The sequence below is a fragment of the Lutra lutra genome, chromosome 10 (assembly GCF_902655055.1).
Source record: "Lutra lutra chromosome 10, mLutLut1.2, whole genome shotgun sequence".
Classification (NCBI taxonomy): Eukaryota; Metazoa; Chordata; class Mammalia; order Carnivora; family Mustelidae; genus Lutra; species Lutra lutra.
This window is the reverse complement of record NC_062287.1, coordinates 103,103,308-103,115,696: the sequence shown is the minus strand read 5'-3', so window position 1 is coordinate 103,115,696 and position 12,389 is coordinate 103,103,308. Positions and strand designations below refer to the sequence as shown.

General features: G+C 40.2%; 1 protein-coding gene across 1 annotated transcript; it reads left to right on the top strand.

Annotated features, from left to right (window-relative positions):
• The first annotated feature begins 11,178 nt into the window (after positions 1 to 11,178).
• LOC125079881 (olfactory receptor 5A2-like) lies at positions 11,179 to 12,168 on the top strand. The gene has a single exon (XM_047693604.1). The coding sequence runs from the start codon at positions 11,179 to 11,181 to the stop codon at positions 12,166 to 12,168; it is 990 nt and encodes a 329-aa protein (XP_047549560.1).
• The last annotated feature ends 221 nt before the right edge of the window (positions 12,169 to 12,389 follow it).

Below are 12,389 nucleotides of genomic sequence, written 5' to 3'. Positions count from 1 at the left end.
CCCACCAACAGTGTAAGAGGGTTCCCCTTTCTCCACATCCTCTCCAACACACATTGTTTCCTGTCTTGCTAATTTTGGCCATTCTAACTGGTGTAAGGTGGTATCTCAATGTGGTTTTAATTTGAATCTCCCAAATGGCTGGTGATGATGAACATTTTTTCCTGTGTCTGATAGCCATTTGTATGTCTTCATTGGAGAAGTGTCTGTTCATATCTTCTGCCCATTTTTTGATATGATTGTCTGTTTTGTGTGTGTTGAGTTTGAGGAGTTCTTTATAGATCCTGGATATCAACCTTTGTCTGTACTGTCATTTGCAAATATCTTCCCCATTCCGTGGGTTGCCTCTTTGTTTTTTTGACTGTTTCCTTTGCTGTGCAGAAGCTTTTGATCTTGATGAAGTCCCAAAAGTTCATCTTCGCTTTTGTTTCCTTTGCCTTTGGAGACATATCTTGAAAGAAGTTGCTGTGGCTGATATCGAAGAGGTTACTGCCCATGTTCTCCTCTAGGATTCTGAATGATTCCTGTCTCACATTGAGATCTTTTATCCATTTTGAGTTTATCTTTGTGTACGGTGTAAGAGAATGGTCGAGTTTCATTCTTCTTTTTTTAATTTTTTATTTTTTCAGCATAACAATATTCATTATTTTTGCACTACACCCAGTGCTCCATGCAATCCGTGCCCTCTACAATACCCACCACCTGGTGCCCCCAACCTCCCACCCCCCACCCCTTCAAAATTCTCAGATCGTTTTTCAGAGTCCATAGTCTCTCATGGTTCACCTCCCCTTCCAATTTCCCTCAACTCCCTTCTCCTCTCCATCTCCCCTTGTCCTCCATGCTATTTGTTATGCTCCACAAATAAGTGAAACCATATGATAATTGACTCTCTCTGCTTGACTTATTTCACTCAGCATAATCTCTTCCAGTCCCGTCCATGTTGCTACAAAACTTGGATATTCATCCTTTCTTTTTTTTTTTTTTTCTTTTTTTTTTTTTTTTTTACAGCTTTATAAACATATATTTTTATCCCCAGGGGTACAGGTCTGTGAATCGCCAGGTTTACACACTTCACAACACTCACCATAGCACATACCCTCCCCAATATCCATAACCCCACCCCCTCTCCCAACCCCCTCCCCCCATCAACCCTCAGTTTGTTTTGTGAGATTAAGAATCACTTATGGTTTCTCTCCCTCCCAATCCCATCTTGTTTCATTTACTCTTCTCCTACCCCCTCAACCCCCCATGTTGCATCTCCTCTCCCTCATATCAGGGAGATCATATGATAGTTGTCTTTCTCCGATTGACTTATTTCGCTAAGCATGATACCCTCTAGTTCCATCCACGTCGTCGCAAATGGCAAGATTTCATTTCTTTTGATGGCTGCATAGTATTCCATTGTGTATATATACCACATCTTCTTTATCCACTCGTCTGTTGATGGACATCTAGGTTCTTTCCATAGTTTGGCTATTGTAGACATTGCTGCTATAAACATTCGGGTGAACGTGCCCCTTCGGATCACTACGTTTGTATCTTTAGGGTAAATACCCAGCAGTGCAATTGCTGGGTCATAGGGTAGTTCTATTTTCAACATTTTGAGGAACCTCCATGCTGTTTTCCAGAGTGGTTGCACCAGCTTGCATTCCCACCAACAGTGTAGGAGGGTTCCCCTTTCTCCGCATCCTCGCCAGCATCTGTCATTTCCTGACTTGTTAATTTTAGCCATTCTGACTGGTGTGAGGTGATATCTCATGGTGGTTTTGATTTGTATTTCCCTGATGCCGAGTGATATGGAGCACTTTTTCATGTGTCTGTTGGCCATCTGGATGTCTTCTTTGCAGAAATGTCTGTTCATGTCCTCTGCCCATTTCTTGATTGGATTATTTGTTCTTTGGGTGTTGAGTTTGCTAAGTTCTTTATAGATTTTGGACACTAGCCCTTTATCTGATATGTCATTTGCAAATATCTTCTCCCATTCTGTCAGTTGTCTTTTGGTTTTGTTCACTGTTTCCTTTGCTGAGCAAAAGCTTTTGATCTTGATAAAATCCCAAAAGTTCATTTTTGCCCTTGCTTCCCTTGCCTTTGGTGATGTTCCTAGGAAGATGTTGCTGCGGCTGACGTCGAAGAGGTTGCTGCCTGTGTTCTCCTCGAGGATTTTGATGGATTCCTTTCTCACATTGAGATCCTTCATCCATTTTGAGTCTATTTTCGTGTGTGGTGTAAGGAAATGATCCAATTTCATTTTTCTGCAAGTGGCTGTCCAATTTTCCCAACACCATTTATTGAAGAGGCTGTCTTTGTTCCATTGGACATTCTTTCCTGCTTTGTCGAAGATGAGTTGACCATAGAGTTGAGGGTCCATTTCTGGGCTCTCTATTCTGTTCCATTGATCTATGTGTCTGTTTTTGTGCCAGTACCATGCTGTCTTGATGATGACAGCTTTGTAATAGAGCTTGAAGTCCGGAATTGTGATGCCACCAACTTTGGCTTTCTTTTTCAATATTCCTTTGGCTATTCGAGGTCTTTTCTGGTTCCATATAAATTTTAGGATTATTTGTTCCATTTCTTTGAAAAAAATGGATGGTACTTTGATAGGAATTGCATTAAATGTGTAGATTGCTTTAGGTAGCATAGACATTTTCACAATATTTATTCTTCCAATCCAGGAACATGGAACATTTTTCCATTTCTTTGTGTCTTCCTCAATTTCTTTCAAGAGTACTTTATAGTTTTCTGAGTATAGATTCTTAGTCTCTTTGGTTAGGTTTATTCCTAGGTATCTTATAATTTTGGGTGCAATTGTAAATGGGATTGACTCTTTAATTTCTCTTTCTTCTGTCTTGTTGTTGGTGTAGAGAAATGCAATTGATTTCTGTGCATTGATTTTATATCCTGACCCTTTACTGAATTCCTGTACAAGTTCTAGCAGTTTTGGAGTGGAGTCTTTTGGGTTTTCCACATATAGTATCATATCATCTGCAAAGAGTGATAGTTTGACTTCTTCTTTGCCGATTTGGATGCCTTTAATTTCCTTTTGTTGTCTGATTGCTGAGGCTAGGACTTCTAGTACTATGTTGAATAGCAGTGGTGATAACGGACATCCCTGCCGTGTTCCTGACCTTAGCGGAAAAGCTTTCAGTTTTTCTCCATTGAGAATGATATTTGCGGTGGGTTTTTCATAGATGGCTTTGATAATATTGAGGTATGTTCCCTCTATCCCTACACTTTGAAGATTTTTGATCAGGAAGGGATGCTGTACTTTGTCAAATGCTTTTTCAGGATCTATGGAGAGTATCATATGGTTCTTGTTCTTTCTTTTATTAATGTGTTGTATCACATTGATTGATTTGCGGATGTTGAACCAACCTTGCAGCCCTGGAATAAATCCCACTTGGTCGTGGTGAATAATCCTTTTAGTGTACTGTTGAATCCTATGGGCTAGTATTTTGGCGAGAATTTTTGTATCTGTGTTCATCAAGGATATTGGTCTGTAGTTCTCTTTTTTGATGGGATCCTTGTCTGGTTTTGGGATCAAGGTGATGCTGGCCTCATAAAATGAGTTTGGAAGTTTTCCTTCCATTTCTATTTTTTGGAACAGTTTCAGGAGAATAGGAATTAGTTCCTCTTTAAATGTTTGGTAGAATTCCCCCGGGAAGCCATCTGGCTCTGGGCTTTTGTTTGTTTGGAGATTTTTGATGACTGTTTCAATCTCCTTACTGGTTATGGGTCTGTTCAGGCTTTCTATTTCTTCCTGGTTCAGTTGTGGTAGTTTATATGTCTCTAGGAATGCATCCATTTCTTCCAGATTGTCAAATTTGTTGGCGTAGAGTTGCTCATACTATGTTCTTATAATTGTCTGTATTTCTTTGGTGTTCGTTGTGATCTCTCCTCTTTCATTCATGATTTTATTTATTTGGGTCCTTTCTCTTTTCTTTTTGATAAGTCTGGCCAGGGGTTTATCAATCTTATTAATTCTTTCAAAGAACCAGCTCCTAGTTTCGTTGATTTGTTCTATTGTTTTTTTTGGTTTCTATTTCATTGATTTCTGCTCTGATCTTTATGATTTCTCTTCTCCTGCTGGGTTTAGGGTTTCTTTCTTGTTCTTTCTCCAGCTCCTTTAGGTGTAGGGTTAGGTTGTGTACCTGAGACCTTTCTTGTTTCTTGAGAAAGGCTTGTACCGCTATATATTTTCCTCTCAGGACTGCCTTTGTTGTGTCCCACAGATTCTGAACCATTGTGTTTTCATTATCATTTGTTTCCACGAATTTTTTCAATTCTTCTTTAATTTCCTGGTTGACCCATTCATTCTTTAGAAGGATGCTGTTTAGTCTCCATGTATCTGGGTTCTTTCCAAATTTCCTCTTGTTATTGAGTTATAGCTTTAGAGCATTGTGGTCTGAAAATATGCAGGGAATGATCCCAATCTTTTGATACCGGTTGAGACTTGATTTAGGACCAAGAATGTGATCTATTCTGGAGAATGTTCCATGTGCACTAGAGAAGAATGTGTATTCTGTTGCTTTGGGATGAAATGTTCTGAATATATCTGTGATGTCCATCTGGTCCAGTGTATCATTTAAGGCCTTGATTTCCTTGTTGATCTTTTGCTTGGATGATCTGTCCATTTCAGTGAGGGGAGTGTTAAAAATCCCCTACTATTATTGTATTCTTTTCGATGTGTTTCTTTGATTTTGTTATTAATTGGTTTATATAGTTGGCTGCTCCCACGTTAGGGGCATAGATATTTAAAATTGTTAGATCTTCTTGTTGGACAGTTCCTTTGAGTATGATATAGTGTCCTTCCTCATCTCTTATTATAGTCTTTGCCTTAAAATCTAATTGATCTGATATAAGGATTGCCACTCCTGCTTTCTTCTGATGTCCATTAGCATGGTAAATTCTTTTCCACCCCCTCACTTTAAACCTGGAGGTGTCTTCAGGTTTAAGATGAGTTTCTTGTAGGCAACATATAGATGGGTTTTGTTTTTTTATCCATTCTGATACCCTGTGTCTTTTGATTGGGGCATTTAGCCCATTAACATTCAGGGTAAGTATTGAGAGATATGAATTTAGTGCCATTGTATTGCCTGTAAGGTGACTGTTATTGTATATTGTCTCTGTTTCTTTCTGATCTACTACTTTTAGGGTCTCTCTTTGCTTAGAGGACCCCTTTCAATATTTCCTGTAGAGCTGGTTTGGCATTTGCAAATTCTTTCAGTTTTTGTTTGTCCTGGAAACTTTTAATCTCTCCTTCTATTTTCAATGATAGCCTAGCTGGATATAGTATTCTTGGCTGCATGTTTTTCTCATTTAGTGCTCTCAATATATCATGCCAGCTCTTTCTGGTCTGCCAGGTCTCTGTAGATAAGTCTGCTGCCAATCTAATATTTTTACCATTGTATGTTACAGACTTCTTTTCCCGGGCTGCCTTCAGGATCTTTTCTTTGTCACTAAGACTTGTAAATTTTACTATTAGGTGACGGGGTGTGGACCTATTCTTATTGATTTTGAGGGGGGTTCTCTGAACCTCCTGGATTTTGATGCTTGTTCCCTTTGCCATATTGGGGAAATTCTCTCCAATAATTCTCTCCAATATACCTTCTGCTCCCCTCTCTGTTTCCTCTTCTTCTGGAATCCCAATTATTCTAATGTTGTTTCGTCTTATGGTGTCACTTATCTCGAATTCTCCCCTCGTGGTCCAGTACCTGTTTGTCCCTCTTTTGCTCAGCTTCTTTATTCTCTGTCATTTGGTCTTCTATATCGCTAATTCTTTCTTCTGCCTCATTTATCCTAGCAGTGAGAGCCTCCATTTTTGATTGCACCTCATTAATAGCTTTTTTTATTTCAACTTGGTTAGATTTTAGTTCTTTTATTTCTCCATAGAGGGCTTTTATATCTCCTGAGAGGGTTGCTTTAATATCTTCCATGCCTTTTTCAAGCCCGGCTAGAACCTTGAGAATCATCATTCTGAACTCTATATCTGACATATTACCAATGTCTGTATTGATTAGGTCCCTAGCCTTTGGTACTGCCTCTTGTTCTTTTTTTTGTTGTGAATTTTTCCGCCTTGTCATTTTGTCCAGATAAGAGTTTATGAAGGAGCAAGTAAAATACTAAAAGGGTGGCAACAACCCCAGGAAAATATGCTTTAGCCAAATCAGAAGAGATCCCGAATTGTGAGGGGGGAGAAAGGGGATAAAAAGGGGTTCAGAAAGAAAGAAAGAAAAAAAAAAGAAACTATTAAAAAAAAGAAAGCTGATAAAGAAAAAATATAAAAAGAGGAAAAAAAAATATATATATTAGATAAACTATTTAAAAAACGTTAAAAAAAGAAAACAGTAAAAGTTAAAAAAAATTAGCAGAAGAAGAGAAAAAGAAAAAAAAATGAAAAAGAGAAAAAAAAATTAAATTAACTGCAAGGCTAAAAAATCATGGGGAGAAAGCCATGAGTTCCGTGCTTTGCTTTCTTTTCCTCTGGAATTCCGCCGCTCTCCTTGGTAGGTGAACTTGGTCCTGGCTGGGTTTCCCGTTGATCTTCTGGGGGAGGGGCCTGTTGTAGTGATTCTCAAGCGTCTTTGCCCCAGGCGGAGTTGCACCGCCCTTACCCGGGGCCGCGCTGAGTAATCTGCTCGGGTTTGCTGGGTTTGCTTTCGGGAGCTTTTGTTCCCTGAGCGCTTTCCGTAGAGTTCCGGAGGACGGGAATAATGATGGCAGCCTCCCGGTCTCCGGCCTGGAGGAGCCAAGAGCTCGGGGCCCCACTCCCCAGTGCGCCCTCAGAGAACAGCGCCCAATGACTCCCGTCACCCTGGCCTCCGGCCGCGCCCCGAGCTGACCGAGCCCGTGACCGGTTCAAGGCAACCCCGAGCTGAGAGTCACTCCTCAGCTCTGTCTCTGTAGCCGGCTTCCCCGTTCTAATACCGGTAAGCTCTGCGACACTTAGACACCCCCGATCCTTCTGCGACCCTGCGGGAGCTGAGGCCGCGCTGACCCCGCCTGGGCTTCACCCCAGTTAAGCCTCTGGAGCGATGTCCCTCAGCGGAACAGACTTTTAAAAGTCCTGATTTTGCTCTGTTGCTCCGCCGCTCGCCGGGAGCCGGCCCCTCCCCCCGCGGTCTATCTTCCCGTCGCTTTGGATTCACTTCTCCACCAGTCCTACCTCTCAGATAGTGGTTGATTTTCTGTTTCTGGAATTGCTGTTCTTCTTCTCTTCAATCTCCCGTTGGATTTGTAGGTGTTTGCAATCTTTAGATAAGCTATTTAGCTGATCTCCTGCTACCCGAAGTAGTCTCAGCCTGCTACTTCTCCGCCATCTTGACTCCTCCTCGAGTTTCATTCTTCTGCATATAGCTGTCCAGTTTTCCCAGCACCATTTATTGAAGTGACTGTCTTTTTTCCACTGTATATTTTTTCCTGTTTTGTTGAAGGTTAATTGGCCATAGAGTTGAGGTCCATATCTGGGCTCTCTACTCTGTTCCACTGGTCTATGTGTCTGTTTTTATGCCAGTACCATGCTGTCTTGGTGATCACGGCTTTGTAGTAAAGCTTGAAATCAGGTAACATGATGCCCCCAGTTTTAGTTTTGTTTTTCAACATTTCCTTAGCGATTCAGGTGTCTCTTCTGACTCCATACAAATTTCTGGATTATTTGCTCCAGCTCTTTGAAAAATACTGGTGGAATTTTTATTGGAATGGCATTAAAAGATGGAAGACCATTCCATGCTCTTGGATCGGAAGAATAAACATTGTTAAAATGTCTATACTGCCTAGAGCAAAATTCTCCTTTTAATAAAGAACTTCCTTGACTTTTCTCCATCACAATCTATTTTTTTAAATTTTTATTTATTTTTTTAAATTTCGCAGTCTATTTTGAAGTCACTTACCTTTTTTTTTTCAATGATCTCAGTTGTTAAATTTCTTTTCCTAAATTCAACTTACTACCTTGTGTGTCAAGGGTCTCAGTAATTGTATTTTTTCATATAGAAGATATTTTTGTCATTTAATTAATTTTTATTCTCAGACTAGGGTTTGGTAACTTGATCTCCATGAAACATATTAACTCCTTTCTGTAAACTTTATTCTTGTAGAAAAAGTTTCAAAAAACAGGATATGAATGTTTCAAAAGTCTAGATTTTCAGAGCTTGAGGGGTCCTTAGAAAGTGAGCTGAATTTACTCAGGCCTGAGAGGTGGGGGAGGGCCTAATTGATTCACCCATAGCCACATGTCCAGGTCATGGCAGAGCTGGAAATAGCACCCAGAATCTTAAAGGGTAAAGAAACTGTTTTCATCACCATAAAATGTCAAATAGATAAGAAAGAGCTCTTGGCCACAACCCTAGAGACAGAGTTAATGACGTTATTACCCAACATTCGTTGGGAGATTTCTATTCATTGGGCACTGTGCTAAGACCTTCTTATTCATATCTCATTTCATTATCGCAACAAGATTCATTGTTTATGCACCACACCCAGTGCTCCCTGTAATACGTGCCCTCCTTAATACCCACCACCAGGGTCACCCAACATCCCTCCCCTCCCCTCCAAAGACCTCAGTTTGTTTCTCAGAGTGTACAGTCTCTCACGCTTTGTCTACCCCTCCAATTTCCCCCAATTCACTTTTCCTTTCCTTCTCCTAATGTCCTCCATGTTATGCCTTGTGCTCCACAAGTAAGCGAAACCACAACAACCCTTTGAGATTGGTATTATAATTATTACCCCAGTGTTACAAGGGAGGAAATTGATATTTTGGAGATTTAAAAAATGTGTGTATGTTTATACACATATTATAAAATGGCAGAGCCAGAATTTGAACCCAACTCTCTTGTGTGTGGTTTACTTCCAGTGAAGGGTCTCAAAGCAGAAGGTTGCCCACCAATGCAACAGGATGTCTTTCTGGACCCAGAGGAAGCTCATAGGAGAATAAGTCAGGGCACTGCAAACAACACTCTGGCAATGGGTGGTTGTCCCTGTCCCTATCACCCCAGAGAACAATTAGTGTTCAGAAATGTTTCGTTCTAATGATTGCTAGGCTTTTACTTTGGACCCAGGAGTGGGTGACAGGGCAGCCATGTGGAGGAAAAGTGTGGCTACCCCTGCCCATTAAAATAATGAATTCCCCAAGGCCGTTTTGAAGACTTGGTAATAAAGGAGCAGGGATCCTGGAAGCAGATATTATTCTTTGCATGAGACCAAACTATAAAAAACTGACTGAACCAGAAGCCAGGCATAGAGCAGTGGGAAATGCAGATGAACCAAATTTTGTAAAACATGCTAGTGGAGCAAGGCAACCAATAATTCTTCTGTAGGATGAGATCTCAGGACACTTCTGTCAGAAATCATTCAGTAAGTTCAGCTCCTTCATTCCCACCTCATTCATCCAACAAATGACAATTGTAACTTGTAACCTATTTCACATTTCATCTCTAAAAGGGGCAGAGTAAGTCTACCCAGTTCCAGGGAGGATTAAATGAGTTAATATAAATCAAGTCCTTAAAACAGTGCCTGGTACTCAATAAGCCTTGAATAAGTGTTTGTGATTGTGTTATATGTTGCATATTATATCATTACAATTGGGCACCCATTATGAGCCAAACACTCTGTGAAGATTTTGTAGATAAGCAGTGAAAAAATTCATTCATTCAACTAATACTTACCATGCCTATGTACCAATCATTGTTCTAGATTAGTGATAGAATAAATCAATAAATAGATCAATAAACAGGTCTCCCTGCCTGCCTTTGAGTAGCTTACATTCTGGTAGGGGAGATCTCCTTCAGATAAGAAACACCAAACTCGGGGCGCCTGGGTGGCTCAGTGGGTTAAAGCCTCTGCCTTCAGCTCAGGTCATGATCCCAGGGTCCTGGGATCGAGCCCCACATCGGGCTCTCTGCTCAGCAGGGAGCCTGCTTCCTCCTCTCTCTGACTGTCTCTCTGCCTGCTTGTAATCTCTGTCTGTCAAATAAATAAATAAAATCTTTAAAAAAAAAAAAAGAAAGAAACACCAAACTCATATCATTTCCTCTTTGATAGGTTCATAGATGGATGTCATAGGGAAGAGCACTGTTGGCTCTTCTTGATTTTGGCTGCCCAGTCAGTGACTGATTGTGGGGAGATTTAAAATTTTAGAAAACACAAAACTATAAGGAGCATGTATTTATTTTAACAACTTAATTGAGATGTCTTTAACATATAGAAATTGTATATATTTAAAGTGTACAATGTGATGTTCTTATATATATGTATACATTGTGAAAAGATCACCACAATCAAGCTAAATGACTTATCCGTCATCTCTACATAGTTACCTTTGAGTGTGTGTGTCTCTATGTATGCATATAGGTGTGTGTGTGTTGAGATATACACAAATATTATACACACACACACACACGTGTATGCTTGGAACTAGAAATTTTTTCTAATTATATAATAAGTTTTTATACAAATAACTGCATAAAATGCATAAAAAGATCAAAATCTGGATGAACACAATCACCACCATTATGGGACAGAAGGGCTCCAAATAATATCTCCATTTTGGGGGGAATGGTGGAACAACACAAAGTTGACTGAGTATATTTTTTCTCTTAGTTTTCTAACCTGAAAGAATGGATTATCTTTATTATGGGTTAGATTTGCTCCCTCAAAATGGAATATATCAAATATTATAGCCCATTGTGTTTAGCTCCTTTTCCAGATTCTTATACTAAAGATATATAAAATATAAGAAATTCCTATTCTTATTGTTAATCTGGGTTTATGTCAGAAAGTCTAAAAAGCCATAGGAAACCTAAATCTAAAGGTAACTTGAGACTTATCTGATTAAACCCTCCCATTTCTCAGTTGAGAAAATGAGAATCTGGAGAGGTGCAGTCACTTTTCCACAGTCCCAGAAAGGAATGGAGCTGAGGACAAAACCCAGATTACTGACTCCCAGTCATTCTCTACTCCATTAGACAGACCCTTTTCTAATCAGCAAGGTGTATAGAATACGGATTTTAAATAGAGTGAAGAGATTATCATGGGAAGACTTCCTCCAAGAAGAAGGCATAGCAGGCGAATGTGATGTTAACTTGGTGTTAATTGTTTAAATGATCTTCCAGGAAATATCCACTCATATACTAACAAATACAATTAACTGACCACAGAATTGTTTCTTTCCTTTATGCAGGAAGTGGGTCTATGATTCTAGGAAGGAACAACACGATTGTGACAAAATTCATCCTCCTGGGATTTTCAGACCATCCTCAAATGAAGCTTTTCCTTTTTCTGTTATTTTTGGGGATTTATCTCCTGACCCTAGCCTGGAACCTGAGCCTCATTGCCCTCATCAGGACGGACTCCCACCTGCACACACCCATGTACTTCTTCCTCAGTAACCTATCCTTCCTAGATATCTGCTATGTGTCTTCCACAACTCCCAAGATGCTCTCTGACATTATCACAGGGAAGAAAACCATTTCCTTTGTTGGCTGTGCCACCCAGTACTTTGTGTTTTGTGGGATGGGGCTGACTGAATGCTTTCTTTTGGCAGTCATGGCATATGACCGCTATGCTGCAATCTGCAACCCGTTGCTCTACACAGCCCTAATTTCCCATACACTTTGTTTAAAGATGGTGGCTGGGGCCTACGTGGGTGGATTCCTCAGTTCTCTGATTGAAACATACTCTGTTTACCAGCATGATTTCTGTGGGCCCAACACGATTGACCACTTCTTCTGTGACCTTCCTCCAGTTCTGGTTCTGTCATGCTCTGATACCTTTACCAGCCAGGTGGTGAACTTCGTTGTGGGTGTTGTTGTTGGAATGGTGTCTGTCCTTGTGGTCCTCATCTCTTATGGTTACATTGTTGCTGCTGTCCTGAAGATCAAGTCAGCTAAAGGTAGGACTAAAGCCTTCAGCACCTGTGCCTCTCACCTGACTGCTGTGACCCTTTTCTATGGTTCTGGTCTCTTCACGTACATGCGACCCAGTTCTAGCTACTCCCTAAACTGGGACAAGTTGGTGTCCATATTCTATGCTCTGGTAATCCCTATGGTGAATCCTATCATCTATAGTTTTAGGAATAAGGAGATTAAAAATGCCATAAGAAAGTTGTGCAGAAGGAACATGTGCTTTCTCATGCGCCTTTGTTTTTCTGACTGTAAGCTAATGATTATAAAGAGGCTGTGAGCGGGGTCAATTGTGCAGATTTTCATGTAGTTTTGGACTAGTTGATTTACACAATGGTTTGTGTTGACTAGACTTCCCCCCGCTTTCCAATATTCCCTTAACTAGTTTACATATTGGTTATCAGAAAACAGTTTGGCCATTATTGTTTCCTAGAATGAATAGCATTGGATATACTGAGATTATAAACACTCAATTTAGCAGAAAGCTTCATATGACAAAGA